Below are 16,509 nucleotides of genomic sequence, written 5' to 3'. Positions count from 1 at the left end.
TATACCCACTCCAAAATGTCCACCATGATTACATCTCCTGTACCAGCTACATACGGAACTGCCTTCCAAATGATCTATTCTCTCACCAGCTTGAAGAGTAGCTGTAGTCATCAATTGATATTGATGACAGTCATTTTATAGGCAGCTGTCGCATCCCAAGCGCTGAAGGAATTACTCCTTGCGGGCCACCACACACCACCGCTTGCCATCACCACACATCTTCTGTGCCACAGCTCACTGGTCTGCTTACTATGGTGGCATATGATTCACATTCGCCATAGCCCTCCTTTAGGATTTTCACTCCTGGCCTCTCTCTGCTTGCTTCTTTTCCTTTGGCACACTCTGTGGAGGACCTTTTATGTACGTAAGTCTCAGGGCCCCACCATTGGAGATTTCAGGAGTCACCGTTTTATGTACTAGAACTAATAGGTCTGAGGTGATGTGGGACACCAAGCGTTCCCTCACAGAGGCCTGTATATTCAGGGTGCGGTTTTCTCTGGAGGCATCCATACAAGCCCTGCAGTGAAGCCACCCCAGACTGCTACAGAGAAGAAACCATTCTTCTGCCTGGTCGATTATGCCCAGACAATACAACCTTTAAAATAAATAAGATACAAATGTACCAGAGCTCCTACACCATCTTCAGTATCACTCATCATTAGCATTTGTTACAGCCTGCTCTCTCACACTAATGTTCTGCAGTGGCTCTCCTGTGTCACCATAAACAACCATTCAAAAATGGTCTTGCTTATCACAGCTGCTGTAGTCCATTTGCCTAACAGCATAAGAATGCAAGTGCATGATCAATATATCTAAACATAGAGCTTAAAGGAGACTTGTGTTGTCAAATTTACAGAGAACCCCTTGTGTGTTAGTGCTCTATAAATATCAATAATCCAACAATCAGTCTATCAATTAACTTTCCAAATTATGCCAACTATAATAGATCCTTTCTGAAAAGATAGATGAGGTATGGGTTGTTCCAAAACGATTTACCACAACGGATCATCTATATTGGAGTCTAATTCCTGGTGCGAGTGCCTATGTTGGGACTAGCTTAGGACAATTGTATCTAGTGCTAATCACACCACCACACCTCCCAATCTGCTGTTTGAGGTCTGAAGTGAAAGCAGGGCATGTCTCTTCGGATATTAACAATATATCTGCTACTACAGATGGCTTCTTTACATTTCTACTCCAGGAAAACTGTCTAGAACAGATGCCTTGATGACCCTGCATGGCTAACATTGTGATAAACCCCAAGGGGCAACATCCCCATTTAGCCACAGCATATTCGAACAAAATGTTTCAAGGAAGCTACAAAAGCTGAACCACCCAAAAAACAACCCCATGTTTCCCTACAATAACACGTAAAAACAGCCTAAATATGACATTTTCTTAAGTCCTTAATACCTCAATAACCTATTTATGCATGCCAAATGTTAAGGGCTGATAGGTGTTTGGCTGTCCTGCACTCTGCCAGAAAGATTTCTCTCCTTTTCTCACCTGCTCCATTATGTAGGTAATGAAGCCCTGTGTCCGCGGAGGAAGTAACTCGCTGTCATGCACCACCCATTAAGGGTTTTGGTTTCTACAATTTAGAGGCATTCGAGTTTCCCCCTCCATTTTGGAGTATTCATGTATCAGCAATCCTAAAATCTCCCTGAACGCCAGTCATCCATTCTCCTCTCTTACCTGGTTGGTAGGCTGCAGCACAGTATTCTTCTTGCTGTACTGAGAATCAGGCTCATCCCTGAGCTTCTGCACGGTCCTCACATGCTGCACCTTAAATCCTGGGTGTCCCTCCTGCTCCTCCTCTTCTTCTTCTTCTTCCTCTGCCTTCTTCTCCTCCTGTCTATTCCTGAAAATCTTCAGCGTGCCAGGAGATTTAACACTCTCTACAATCTTTCCTGTGCCTTGAGTTTGTCTTTTAAACTCATGTGATCTCTGCGGTGACTTCTGTCTGAAAAAATAGTTTTGAGAATACTCGTAAAAAGAAAAATAAATTTATATTTTTTCCACACGCTTCTAACAATAGCAATCTTTAAAACAAAAGAACATCCACAATATTGGACCTCATTGAATGGAGAGTGAAGCCAGTGACATTTCTCACATCTGTTCATTGCTAATGGTGAAGAAACCTCTTCACTATGGGTTGACCTGTAATCAGGAAGCGAATGGCAAGAATATAGATTAAATAAAGCAAAATGGTGAAGAGAGAAGTTGATGCACGATTCTGGTCCTTCTTGTCTTTGTTCAAGTGCCACAAGACTTACTCTTGACCAAAGAGATGTGAATATGTCCCCTCTCCTGCCAGTTAACATAAATAATACTGGGTTCTCAAACGGAAGCATTGAGTACGGGAATTTGCACTTCTAGTCTCAGAAATCATCTTATCGTGCCTTCAAAAGAGAAGTCTTGTGTCCGCCATATGTCCCGATCACTTACTAATCCCTCATCGTGTCATGTTATTCTCCCCTAAAACTCTGGAAAGATTCACAATGATCTGAAAAACAGCAGACATACAAAGGTATTCTTCATTCACATCCCATGGACAGCCTTGAACATTGTAAGGGTGCAGAAAGAAGGCTCAGACACAACAGTGTCATATTTCTGACTATAAACATGTATTAACCAAAAATAGGGTCAGAGAAAGGCATCTGTATAAATTCTAGGAGGGGTTTTCCTGTCTCAAAGGAAACTAAGGAAAACATCAGGATGTCAAAACAAATGCGTGTGACCGTTGTGTCCCAAAAGCCTACTTCTCTCCTCAACACTAATAAGCTAAATCAACTGTGTAGGGTTGGTTTCTTCCAAAGTAAAAGTGTTCATGATAACTCTTGCCAACTGAAAAGCTCCCATCGTCTTTGGTGATCCAACAGACAAAAGAAATGCTATCAGGTAAAGGCCCAAGCTTTCTCTGGGTTTGCTCCTTTCCCCTGCATTCTCTCTCTGGTTCTACTTTCCTTTCCTTTGGGTCCTAAATACCCTGGATCTTCTCAGGTAAATGTCACTGTATTTTATATATCTTCATGAGCGTGCGAGTCGCAGACTCGCAATCCTTCATAATTTCGGCTTGGTGCATTTCCCTGCGAAGCATGGATTTTTCATCAAAACAATCTCTTATCATAAGGGTCATTGACCCTTTTATTCTCAACCTCTCTTTTGGGTACAAGTCCTAGACTTGCAACGGATGAACATAATATCTTGGTTCACTCTCCTACCCAGTACAGGTCCAGCTTGGTTTGTCTTTATATCTCTGAAGGTCCCAGACCGTCTTATTCTTTGGCTTTCATATGGGTGCGTGTCCCAGACCTGCAATGTTCTTTTGTAATTACTTAGTTTACTCTCTTGCCAAGCATGTGCTCCTTTCTGTAGCGTATCTGCTTCATTCAGTGTTCCAGACCCTCTTACTCACTTATTGTTATGTGGGTGCGGGTCCCAGATTTGCACTGTATGGGTGCAATAGCTTGTTTTACTCTCCTGTGAAGCGTATGCTCCCCGTCGCAGCAGTCTCTCGGCTTCTCTTGGGGTCCCAGACGCTCTCGCTCTCTTGTCTTCATATGGGTGTGGGTCCCAGACTCAAACTGTATGGGTGCAATAGCTTGGTTTACTCTCCTGGCAAGGAGAGTAAACTCTTTTCTGCACACTCTCAACTTCTTTCACAGTCCCAGACCCTCTTGCTATCTTGCTCTTGTGGCTTCCCCTGGACCCTCAGCACCTTCAGCTCTGCCCACGTACCTATTTCTCTGGTGCACATCTTTCGGGGGTTATATGCCATTTTACCGGGGCAAAATTCAGAGTGGTACATTTCTTCGTGACCTTAATACTGAAAAACACAGAATTTATTTATTCATTTTTTAAATTGGGGTGGGGGGCCGCCACAAGCCCTCTGTTCTTATATCCTTAAAACACCACGCCAACCCCATCCTGACCCATTTTAACCCCTTATCCCACTACCCTATATATATTTATTTAATAGTTTTAGGGTTTTTCAGTATTAGGGTCTTCAGTGAAATGGACCACTCAGTTTTGTTTTTGGTAAATTGATTTGGTACCATTCTAGGCAGCGGTGCTTCATTCTGGGGCTCCGGGAGCGCCGGGGTGCTTGCTTTGGTCAGCGTGGTCCCCGCTGATCAGTTTCTCTTCAATTTCTTATTGGCGGCCACTCCGCCTGTCCCTTCTACCTTTGTGGAACAGGGCTTCACTTCCTGGCGGTTTCCCAGGCTTCTTGACGCCCAGAGGTTTGTTCGGGCAGCGTTCAAAGGAGCTCCTCCTCTGCCTGCTTTCTCGCTCCCACTCAGCTTCATGCACAGCATCTTGTGGATGGTCAGAAACGTGAGGTGGACAACGTTTCATAGGTTTTTCATAAGATGCCGTTTTATTAACTTACATGAGTTTGACAAACGTCTCACTATCCCTAACCCAACAAGGATTTCCCTGTCTGTCAAAGTAACTAAAGGAAACACTCTAACAAAAGGAATCCGTCCCTCAAACCTTTTCATACAACAACATAACAAGGTATTCAATGGCAATTTAAATCAAAATTAACAGTTATATTCAATATACATTTACTAGCTGTTTCTCCTTGTAATCTGGATGAAATCCCCCTTCGCCAGATTAGACAGGATTTTTACTCCACAGTTCAAAATTGGTCTTCTTCCAACTTGTAACAAAGTTCAAATAAGAAAATTCCACTTGTTCCTAGAAAGTCTCTTACTCGGACTGGAATCAATAGTTCAAAAAAGTTCAAATGTTCAACTCGTCTTTATCTCTCTACTAATGGTGTGAAGTTCAACACAACATTTTTCAAACAATGAGTATATTTCCACAGTTCATCTGCGTCAACAAAAAGATTATTTATCAGGATGACATCACAACAATTGACAATTGGCCTGATCGCGAGTTGGGCAGTATTAGCGCCCACCTGTCCAGCGGTATTACAGCCGGATCACGGGTTAGGCGCTAACTGCTACTCCCTATTCCCCATGGGGTCCAACGGACCCAATAGGGAATTTTCAGTGCAATTACTGCATGGCAATGCCGCTGGCAGTAATTGCGGATAAAATTGGCGTTTTTCCATCGTGTTTACCACCAGGCTCTGAGCTGGGGGTAAACATGGCAGACTCAAGATTGGGCAGACCCTTAAATGTGGCAGTAACAATGTTACTACCGCATTTAAGGGCTACCACCCAACTCATGATCAGGCCCAATGTCTTTTAGTTCTTCCTCTTCTTCGTCTTCTCAGAATTCAACCACAGTATAGTACTTTAATACCTTCTTACTGGTCCACTCACCTGCCAGGTCTACTACTAAAATGTTTCTGCCCTGGTGTACTCACCTGCCAGGACTAATGAAAACTTCTACTACAACTACAAGTACTTCTGTGATTTGATTTACTTCAATCAGTCTTTTGACTTTTTGCACAACATCAGTTTTGACTACTTCTGGGAAGACATGAAACACATTGGTGCTGTTTATTACCCACTTGCGATTGCCAGATGCAATGCAGGTTATGCTCCTCTCTTCCTGAATATTTTCCATCAGGAAGGCAGCTCTCCTGCCACTTCTGTTTTCCCACTTTTAGGTTAACCATTTCTTAATACTGGCTTTTATTCCAACTCGTCCTTCTTTGGTTTGGGGATTGCTTGTTTAGGTCGCTCACAATATTTGCTTCTCTCTCACATTGGCAATATGATTTACAAACAAGTTGATCCTCAATGGGGAAAGCTTTTACTTTTAACACCTTCCCCTGTGCGGCCTCTGCATCTGCAATCTTCAAGGGAAAAGCTTTCACAAGCAACGCTTCCCGCTGCAAAACCTCTGCATACAGGGTCATTAAAGGGAGAGATCCACTCAGAACCAGCCTTCAATTTGCTAATCATGGACGCTCCGGCATCTCCCACAGTTTCTTTCAACTTCAACTGCAACGTGGAGTTCCGGTATTCACTCCACCTCCTATACTAATCTCTATAGCCTGCACCTGAGGGGATCTATTATACCTCCCAGTCTCCCTCAGGTGTGCGTCTTTAGGGCAATTAGAATGCCACTTGCAGTCTTGAGACTCTGCATCCCTCTACTTCATCCCAGTACTTTGGGCATTGTGGGACTTGAAGTCCTCAATGTTCAAATACCTGTTTCTGTTTTGATTATTATTTCCAAATGTATTATTTCCAATTCTAACCTTAATTACATCTTCTGCAAGAGTTTTATAAGGACTTAATGAGTGGTTCCGATGCACAACAGATTTAAGGTTTTAATATTCTAAGATGTTAATACTTGACGATTTGTTTTTACCATTCCCCTGCAGACTAAAGGGATTTTCACCATCATATCTGTGGATGGTTTTATTGGAGCGGTTCTGATTTCCAACAGATGATGGATTATGACCTTTTTCATCAACATCAAAGTACTTAGCTTTGGGAAGTAAAACTTCCCTCTGACAGCAAGCCATTACATATTCTGGCAGCACTGACATTTCCTCCTTTGAGGAAGACAAATACAGCGTCCCTCCCAACTGAGTTCTCCTGTCCCCCTGGGGCTATTCCCCTCCCAGGTGATCTGCCCGACTAAAAACCACCCTCAGGGTCAGGATTAGGTAGCAGTTTCCTTCCCCTGGTCACCTGGGAGGAGACTTTAGGTAGGGTCTTTGTGAGGACTCCACAGGATTCATCACAGTCTCCTGCTTCAGTTCCTGGTACGCCGGGTCAGCGTCTGCCTAGCCTCCTCGCTCGAGGACTCCTCTCCCCATCTTGCTTTCCCTCTATGTTTTTATATTTCTCTGGGCCAATCGAATATAGTGAAAGACTAGACCATTCATTCCAGTTCTCTGAAGTAATCATTATACTCATGATACTTTTTTGTTACAGTGGTGATGGTAGAGCTACATGGGACTCCTTTGGTATTAGTCAGCTCTTTCATATTAAGTAGTTTAGCTTTACAATAACAGATATTAACACAGCCTGGAGAAAGTGAGGGAGAACTTGGTTTGGGGAAGGAGGGAGGGTCTACTGAGACAGTGGGATACCGCGCTCTCTGAGAATGGTCCTCTCCCATGTGTTCATCCCCGATGCACCACCTACAGGGGGACTATTGTACTGCGGAAGCACCACCCAGGCCCCATGGGAAAAGTCTACCCCCAGGGGGGAAGGGATGACATCCTTAGATTTGTCAGTCACAATATGTAAAGCTTCTATTTCACAAAGTGATCATAGTGATCCCCTACTAGCCACCAGGGTCACGTGTGGTTGGAGGCAGTTTTTTTGTTTCTCACATCCAGTCACCCAACATCCAGGAGTCTCTCTTCACTGTCCTCACAGTGGGAGGGACCCAGCTGCCACAATACAATGTGTATTAAGGCAGCACATCCCCGGAAGCGCTGCAGACGATCCAGCAGGCTAGAACCTTGCGCGCCGAAGTCGCACCTAAGTCTAGCCCATCTGTACTCATCCGTGCACAGTCTGGGCACAGTGGGGTAAGAAGCTCTTATCCCCCCCGTAATGAGATTTTTAGATTTATATCCCCCAGATACATGTTATGTTATGCTATATGTACTTATATAGCGCACCGTTACCAACAGAATTGGTCACCAGGCGCTCTGGCAGATCTGTAAACAGGAAGGAGGGTGGGTAGGGTTAGTCGGGAGGAGGGGAGTAGGAGAGTGGGAGAGGTGGTGTGCTGTTGGCAGCTTCAGCCCGGTATACACCGAGCGCTGGGCTTTGGTGCAAGTATCGGATCAGGCGAGACCTTGTGTGCTGTAGGTGCTGTTTATGTGTTGTTGATGCAGTGGGGTAAAGTGCGAGCGGATTGCAGCGAGATAAATGGTTGCGTGAGTTTTGTGTAGGTTGAGTATGCAGAAAATTGAGGGCTGGGTTAGTGGGGTCTGTATCCTGATTGAGATACTTCTGGTTCCATTTGAGCTGTATCCCTGTGGGTGGGGTTGTTTCTGGTTCCTTATAGGACGTCTTGCTGTGGTGTGTGAGGGTGCTGCGTGGATCCAGCTGTATTATAGTGAGTATTGTATGTAGCAATAGGTGTGTCTGAACCTTTCCTTCGAGTGTGGAACGGGATAGGTACTATCTATTCTCTTGTTATCTATTGGGACACTGATAAGTTGAAGCTTTGAATGGTTCAGGGTCAGAGTGCTGGGGTGTCCTAGTGCATCCGTCTTGGTCAGCCTGTGTATTCAGTCGTTAGTTTCCTCCTATCATGACTATCTTTCAGTTAGTTCATTGGTTTTCCCTGGGGTGACTTCCTTAGGGCTGCTGTTTGGTTGTAGTTTGTGTGTGGTGGCGCATTGTGCCTCCCGCTGTATCTTGATGAGCATTGTGTAATGGGGGTGCTTATTTCTGTTTCTCACCCTCTGGATTAGAGCTAATGGTATGGAGTTCCCTATTCCCTTGCTATCTGCCGTGATTAGGTCTGTTGGGAATGGCTATAGTTTAGGGTCAGGGTACTATTGATGAGTCGTCCTGGTGTTTCCATCTTCGTCTTGCTATGCATCCGGTCTTTACATGCTTTCCGCCCAAGTGGAATAATGAGTCAATATCTTTGAAAAATGCTAATCAGGAAATGAATTTGTCAGTTAAGGGAATGCTAATCAATGTGCATTCATTAGTCGCACAAGCAGCTTTTGTGCACGATATCCTTGATACTTGGTCCCCTGATTTCATGTGCTTGACAGTGACGTTGCCTCAGCTCCCACCCTATTGCAAGTTTTTCCACAATGCTATAAAATTATCCATTTGGATAGGAACGCTTCTCATCATGGGGGTGGTGTTGCTTTAATTTTTAAATCAACATTTAAAGTATTTAGGGTTCCCTACACGCATGGGGTAGACATGGAATCCTTGCTTGTTGGGGTTACTGTTTCCCCTTTTCTGCTTATCGATAGGCCTCCGGGTTCCCATGCTGGATTTCTTGAACCATTTCTTGTACGTGTAGCACAGCTTCAGGTTAAATACCCTATACTTATTATTCTAGGTGATTTTGATATTGTATTTAATCTTACCCGTGCCCCAATTTTTAGTCTGTTTTGTGACTCCTTATTAGATCTGGGTCTTAGTTAATCAGTCACTGAGCCTGCCCATTCCCTTGGAAATGCTCTTGATTTGATGTTTTCTACCCGAACCCCATATTATCACTCTTCCTATGGAACCTCTTATTTGGTCTGATCATGGTCTGCTGCCATTTACATTCCAAATTCCCACGCTTCCTCTTAAAGCTCCCAACTTGTCTGTGCTGCAGCGCAATTGGTGCTCTGTGGATCGGACTGCTCCCTTGACGAGTGTGCTGGAAAATTGCCACATCTGTCTGCCTATTAATATATCTCTATTGACCAACTGTTTGAAGAAAGCAGCAGATTTAGTCACTCCCTTAAAACCTGCTCGTCTTCATAATCGTCCATCCAATCCTTGGTTTACGGACAAACTTAGAGTGGCCCGTCTTGAGGTTAGACGGTCTGAACGCAAATGGAGGCATTCCTATGGTGCAGCTGAGAAGACTGCCTATAGACTTCCGGCTAAAATTTACCACAGATCTATCTTTGCTTCAAACAAACCTTCACTCAGAAAGTCACTAGTGTTCTTAATCAACCTAAAGAGCTGTTTGCCTTTGTGAAATCCTTGTCATCTACCGAGAACTTTTCACAGACTGTGACTCTGATGCAGTCTTTCTGCGACTCTGTGGCTCAATTTCTCATTTCTAAAATGTATATTATCTGGGCCAATATTTATCGGCGACATTGGTGTTCTGCCACGTATAGTGTACCGGAAGTCGGAGTTAGTGTCACTGTACATGTGTGGTCCAAGTTCCTGATATTCTACGAGGACACGGTAGAGAAGGCTGTTCTTCAGCTCAAATCAGCCTCTCCCTCCAATCCTATACCCCAGCAGTGTTTAAGGATATCATCCCCGAGTACACCGATGACACCCAGTTCCTGGTTCAATTAGACCTGAACCAGGTAGAGGTGTTGTTGTGCTTGAGACAGTGCTTCGTGGCCATTGGGAATTGGATGGATAGTGTAAGAAACCTGAGGGTATTCTCCGAAGCAGACCTCGAGAATCTCCTATTCAGGTGGCATAGAGGGGGCTGGCACTCTCAGATCCCAACCCTGGGGGTGGACGAGCGAGGATCACCTGCTTAGGGGAGCCCGGGGTTATGCTCAGGTGAATGCCCAAAGGGTGACACAGTATTATACTGAGGAGGAGGGTGAGGGGTACGAAATCCCTGAGGTTTTCCTTGGTTATTCCATCTCTACCTCCATTCCATCCAAAAAAGCTCCCCTGACAAAACCCTACCACCCTGTTACCCTCAAAACCAACAACTCCCAGAATCCTTGTTTCCCCCCCGGTCTCCACTCAAAACTCTCCATCCTTCGGCTTCACATCCCTCTGGTTATTGTTTTCGGAACACCTAATCTATTATGACAGAAAACTACCATTCCCACAATCCCTCTTGTTTATTTCACGATCTTGGTTATTCCCATTTGTGCCACAAACCCTTCTACTCATTTCAGAGACCCTACAAAATTCCAAGATCATCAATATGAGGGTTATAACTCCATATAACACCTCTTTCCCTTCCTACCATGCAGAACACTCAGAAATTCTACCCCTCCCCTTTTCTGACACGAGCACGTTCTCCCGACATAAAACAGAGGACTAATTTGAAAATTGTTTACCTGACAGGTTCCAACACAAGGGTCAGGCAATTGACCAAAATCACACACACCTGATGGCCGTTTCCTTTCCCCACAGGTATAAAAGGTGGAACATGAAAGCAAAGGGAGATCAAGGAAGAAGGCACGACGAAAGAGCTAACTCAGCACGGCAGTTCCAGAGGAGGAGAAAGACGGCACAGACCGAGGGGTTGACAAGGAGAGAAGTGACCTTGCCCTTTCTGAGCCAGGCCCGTGAAGCCTCTGCAAACTAAGACATAAGACCGCGAACAAAGGCCAGCGTGTATTGCAGCAGATGTCTATGGTATGCGAGACCCTCCTCTGCTGATAACCAAACCAGGGAAGGACATCGGTCTCGGAGGTACCAACCTTGACTCCAAGGATAAAGAAAGGCAAACGGTTCATCACAGCCAGTGAGTCGAGGGGAGGATAGATAAGTAATAGAACTGTGGTGAATGAAAAGTAACCAACGGCTAATTTGAACTTTGAGAAGCTAAAGAGTGGGCAAACCAGCAACAGAGGAGGCCGGCACTATGTGGGTGCTCAGGCAGGATACTCCGGGCGATGGTAGAAAGACTGCCGTAACCAGAAGCCCTTGGAAAGTGGTGAAAAGAGGTCAAAGTAGTCATACAGGGGTCTTGTAAAATCCTCTGTACTGTCGAAAGTCTTTGACCGAAAGCTAAGGGAAGTGAATCCTGCATGGTGAAAATTGCAAAAGCTAAGGGAAGTGAATCCCGCATGGTGAAACATGAATACATGAATTGTATTCCGTAAAGATTAGCAAAAGTGAACCCTGCAGAGGGATGCTAATGAGAAGGGGAAAAGTCTTAAGTCCCATGATGAACTGTCTATAACCATCGGTGAGAGTGAACCTGGTAGAGGGAAGCCGACAACCAAAGGTCAGTGAGAGTGAACCCAGCAGAGGGAAACCGACAACCAAAAGGTGGCGAGAGTGAATCCGGCAGAGCGAAACCAGTGACGAGGGTCAAAGTCCAAAAACCTGTTTAAAAAGACATTAAGATTTGTGAAAGCACGAAATATTGCAAGACAAGGGGAAGCGAAGTGTCCCCTTTGTCATTAGGGATCCGAGCCCGGTCGAGGGAGATCCAGGGGTGGAAAGCAGTCACCCAAAGTTCACTTTGTTGAATACAATACTGAGGGGTTTACACCCAGAAGAGGGGGACCCAGGGGTGAAGCCGTCACCCAAAGTATACGTGAAGCAGAACTGTGTGTTTGTTTGTTGTAGAAACCATCAGGCCCTTGAGGGAAAGACTTTTATTGAAAAGATACTTTGCCATCGAAGAACCTGATAGCTGGAACGGAACGGTCGGCTCGTGCTAAGAAAGCTTGAGCGTGTACTGTGCTCCAATGTCCCACTATGTCCCGTGCTAAAATCGTGGGGAAGGGAGACCTCAAGGCAATCACATTCTGACTTATTATTTGAACACTGTTTCTTTTATTTCAATACCCTATCCCACACTCTCTGTAATTAGTTCTAAGGAATTGGTTTGGCAATAGGTTTTTCTTAGTATAGGCCATTTTATTTTGACACGACGCCCCTAGGACAGCCTTAACCTAAACTTAAATCTAAGATAGGAGCAAACTACTACCATCAAATAAAAATAAGTCAGTCCTAATGGCGTCTTGTCAAATAAAAGGAGCCTATACTAAAATAAAAACTATTGCCAATCCTTATGAGTAAATAAAAAATGAGTGTGGGATAGGGTTCACAAGAAAAAAAAAGAAGTGTTTACAAATGATAAGCCAGGATGTTATAGCGGGGGGTCTCCCTTCCCCACTTTTTGAGCACGGGATAAGGCGTGACTCCTGAGCACAGCACACTCTCAGGCTTTCCCAGCACAAGGCTACAGTTCCGTTCTCAGGTATCAGGTTAAGTCTCTTTTCTACAAAAAAGTATCTTGCCTACGGGGACCTGATGTGTTCAAAATAACAAAGCAAAAGTTCCTTTTCCGTATCTACATTGGGTGATTGCCTTCACCTCTGGGTCCCCCACTTCTGGGAGCAGACTCTTCTCGAATGTTAGCCTCCTTCCGTCAGGTTCACTACAGCTTTTATTCCAAAAGATTACACCTGTTGTATTCACAAGTCGTTGGGTGATGGCTTTTCACCCCTGGATTCCCATCTTCCGGGCTCAGACCCTTCTCGAATGTTAGTCTCCCTCAGTCGGGTTCACTACGGCTTGCATTCAAAAGATTTCACCTGTTGCATTCACAAGTCTGAATGGGCCTCATTACAATTTTGCCGGTACAGTAACAACGGTACCGGTAAGCTTGCCGATACCGTTGTTACCATACCGGCAAACTACGAGGTCTGCTCACGGGTGCCTTTTAAGCCGCCTGCGAGTAGACAATGGGAATTCCCCATTCCCATTGAGCCCAAATGGGAATGGGGAAGAATATTTTCTGTGCCCGGGAATGGGCAATTACCGGGTCCGCCGGGTTGTAATACCCCGGTAATTGCCCATTCCCGGGTGCCGGAAAGAAACGACTCCAGCAGCAGCCGTGCCGGTTTTACTGGCACGGCTACCGCCAGAGTCGTAATGAGGCCCAATGTCTTTTTAAACAATCCACTGTGGACATCCATCCGTCGGGTTCCCTCTTGTCAACACAATGTTCATTGGGGCATCATGATTCACCCTGTTCTGCAGGCATCCCCCTCAGCTAGGTTCACGCTCGCCAGTCACAGAGTTCCTTCTACTTTATCACGATACTGGATTTTTCCCTTACCTTTCCAATTACTTGCCGGTCAAAGACTTTCGACTGTACAGGGGGTTTTACCCGACCCATGTATGACCACTTTGACCTTTTCCATGCGGCTCTCCTAAGGCCTTCTGGTATCGGTAATTTCAACAATAAGGGGGATCTGCCGTAGTCCTTTGCGTGAGCACCCATGTGGCGCCAGACCCCTCTGCAGCTGGTTTTCCCCTGCAGTGTTAACAGTTCTTTGATTTCACTTAATTTGCCATTTGCAACTTTCACTCAAAATAGTTTGGTTTCTTATCGGTTCTCCATTCGACTCACCGGCTGTGATGAACCGCTTGGCTTTTCTTGTCTCTGGAGACAAGGGCAGTACCACGGTAGCAAGCGTCACTCCCTGCTTTGGCTATCAGCGGAGGAGGGCTCTGTGCACCATTGACATCTGCTACAGCACACGTTGGCTATTGTTCGCAGTCTTATGATTCCATTAACGGAGGCTTTGCGGGTCTGGGTTGAAAAGGGCAATGCCGCTTCTCTCCTTGTCGCCCCTTTGGTTCTTGGTGCTTTTCTCCTCCACTTAAACTGCCGTCCACGACTGCCGTCCTGGAATAGCTGTCTCGTTGTGCGGTCTGCCTTACTTGTAGTGTGCTCTCATGCTCCACCGTTTATCCCTGTGGGGAAGGGAAAGGGCCGTCAGGTGTGTGTGGTTCTGGTCAATTGCCTGACCCTTGTGTTGGGACATGTCAGGTAAATGGCTCTGGTGTTAGTCCGTTGTCTTTCGTGGTGTGAGAAAGTGTTCATGTCAGATAAGTGGGTGCTAGAGTTTGAGTATCCTACGTTGTAGGATGGGGAAAAGGGGTTATAAGAAAGGGGATACTGTGTCCCAGGGTTTGTGGTGAGCTTGGAAGGGTGGGTTTTGTAGGGTTTGTGAAATGAGTAGGAGGGTTTGTGGGAACTATTGTTTTTTGTCGCAGTCTACTGCGAGTTTGAAAATGATAATCAGAGGGACGGGGAGAAGAATGAGTGGGAGTACTCAGATAGGTAACCAGAAAATAGGGACTCAGGGAGATGTAGTTACCCACTGTAAAATTGTTCAGGTTCCTAATTGGTTTCACAGACAAGGAGGGGTTGTTGGATTTTGATAAGGGAGAATGACTGTGGGGAAAGGGGTTTAATTTGGAACAGCCTATAAAGGCCTCAAGTACTTCGTCCTCCTCCCTGGTGTAATACCGTGTCTCACCTGGGGCATTTCCCTGAGCATAATCCCGGTTCCCCTACCCAGTTGATCCTCCCTCGTTCGTCCACCCCCAGGGTTGGGATCTGAGAGTGCCAACCCTTTCCTGGCCACCTGGATATGGGATTCTCGAGGTCTGCTTGGGAGCATACCCTCAGGTTTCTCACATACCCTTCCCCTATGCTGGTTGGACTGCAGTGTTTCGCTTGGCAATTCTATGATGGAACACTCAGGTTGTTGGTCCAAGTATTCCAGCATATAACGGAGTCTGTCACTGCTGGGACTTTCAACTCCTTCCCAGTTGATTAGGGCTTGGGAAGGAGATGGATTCAAGAGTTCTCTCACCTCTCTTTCTCTCTCTCCATCTTCCTTTCCCTGTCTTGAGCTGCCAGCAGCTCTTCCTCCCTATTTTCAGGGCAGATCTCTATAACATGCCCCCACCCTCCACAAAATAAGCATTGCTCTGATTGAGAGGCTTCTGAGTCTACTAACCTTATTCAGGGGGCTAAATACATTTTTGGTGACATGACTGCTCTCCAGTTTTGCTCCTCCTGGTCAACATAGGGTTCTTTCTTGTATCTTTCTACTTGGGTTTCTTATCTCTTCTCTTATTTGCTTGCCCCTTATTATTTCCTCTGAATAGTAAGGATGGAGTTCTGGGATTTGGTTTTCTGTAGAAGGGATCTCTAGAGGTCCTCCTGGTGTTTCATGAGATGATATTTCCTCCTAGGTCTCATATATTGGGTTCTCTTTGGGTATTTTCCTCAGCTCAGGTTCCCTGGGTGTTTTGTTTTCTACACTTTCCAAATGTCCATCTTCCTCTGCCCTTAAAATGTCGGAACTAGATGTATCCATTACACCTTTACTTTTCCCCCAGAATGAATTTGCAAGTAATTTCTCTAGCGATGGATTTTTATACTTCCTATGCCAAGGGAGATGGTGGTTTATTAGTGCTTTCAATTCCTGTGTTACTGGATTTGGGCCTTCTGGGGAGAGGAAGGGATGATCTATCGGAGGCTCATCAAACCCACCTGGGATTTTAGGGGTTCTCTTAGATGGAGAGTTCCACACGTGTTCACATACAAGGGTCCCCAGTATTTCACCTCAATGAATATCTCTGGGAGAAGGAGAGAAGCTAAGGAAAGCACATTTTAACTCATCTCCACAAGATAGAAGGGGAAACATCTCTACGCCCTTCTTCTTGTGGGGTGTCACGGAGACGGCTGAGGTGGTAGAAAAACCCATTTGTAACCCAGAGAGATCACAAGTTTATCTCTCCCTGGTATCAGATAGATTTGGGGACATCAGAGGTAATAACTATTGCCCTCTACTGTTGTCCGTTCAGGGGAAATCACCTGGGGCATTAAAGGGAGAAAGGTAACCCCCACTCTAAAGGAGGAGTCTCTGAGATGCAGATCAATTTCCTCAGGGCTGGTTTTCCTGGAATTCTGGTATCTATTTTGGTAGGGTCCCCAATTTGTTTCAATTGAGTCAGATCCTGCACCTGACCCCATATGTAAAGAACTCATGGTGGCAACAGTAAAGACATACACACACATTATCACAGATCACAGTTGTAGGGTGTTTATTAAACTGTATAAGTAGGCTGGAAAAATACCCAATCTAAACCTAAATCTAAGATGGGAGCAATCTACGACCATCAAATAAAAATAAGGCAGTCCTAGTGGCGTCTTATCAAATAAAAGTGGCCTATACTCAAAAAAAAAGAAAAGTGCCAATCCTTACGACTAAATACAAAAAGAGTGTGGGATAGGGTTCACAAGAAAGAAAGAAGTGTTCAGAAATGGTAAGTCAGGATGTTATAGCCAGGGGTCTCCCTTCCCTATGTTTTGAGCATGGGACAAGGCAGGACCCCTGAG

General features: G+C 45.2%; 1 protein-coding gene across 3 annotated transcripts in view; it reads right to left on the bottom strand.

Annotated features, from left to right (window-relative positions):
- Positions 1 to 16,509, bottom strand: part of LOC138513728 (peptidyl-prolyl cis-trans isomerase G-like) — a 400,359-nt gene that overhangs the window by 199,998 nt on the left and 183,852 nt on the right. For all 3 annotated transcript variants that reach the window (XM_069628805.1, XM_069628807.1, XM_069628806.1), the window contains one exon: positions 1,696 to 1,963. In XM_069628805.1, coding sequence (XP_069484906.1) covers positions 1,696 to 1,963 — 268 coding nt within the window. The remainder of the gene's footprint in view (positions 1 to 1,695; positions 1,964 to 16,509) is intronic.

This window comes from Ambystoma mexicanum, chromosome 12 (assembly GCF_040938575.1).
Source record: "Ambystoma mexicanum isolate Mex_15411 chromosome 12, UKY_AmexF1_1, whole genome shotgun sequence".
Classification (NCBI taxonomy): domain Eukaryota; kingdom Metazoa; phylum Chordata; class Amphibia; order Caudata; family Ambystomatidae; genus Ambystoma; species Ambystoma mexicanum.
Note: the sequence above shows the minus strand (reverse complement) of the source record. Positions and strands in the feature narration are given on the sequence as shown.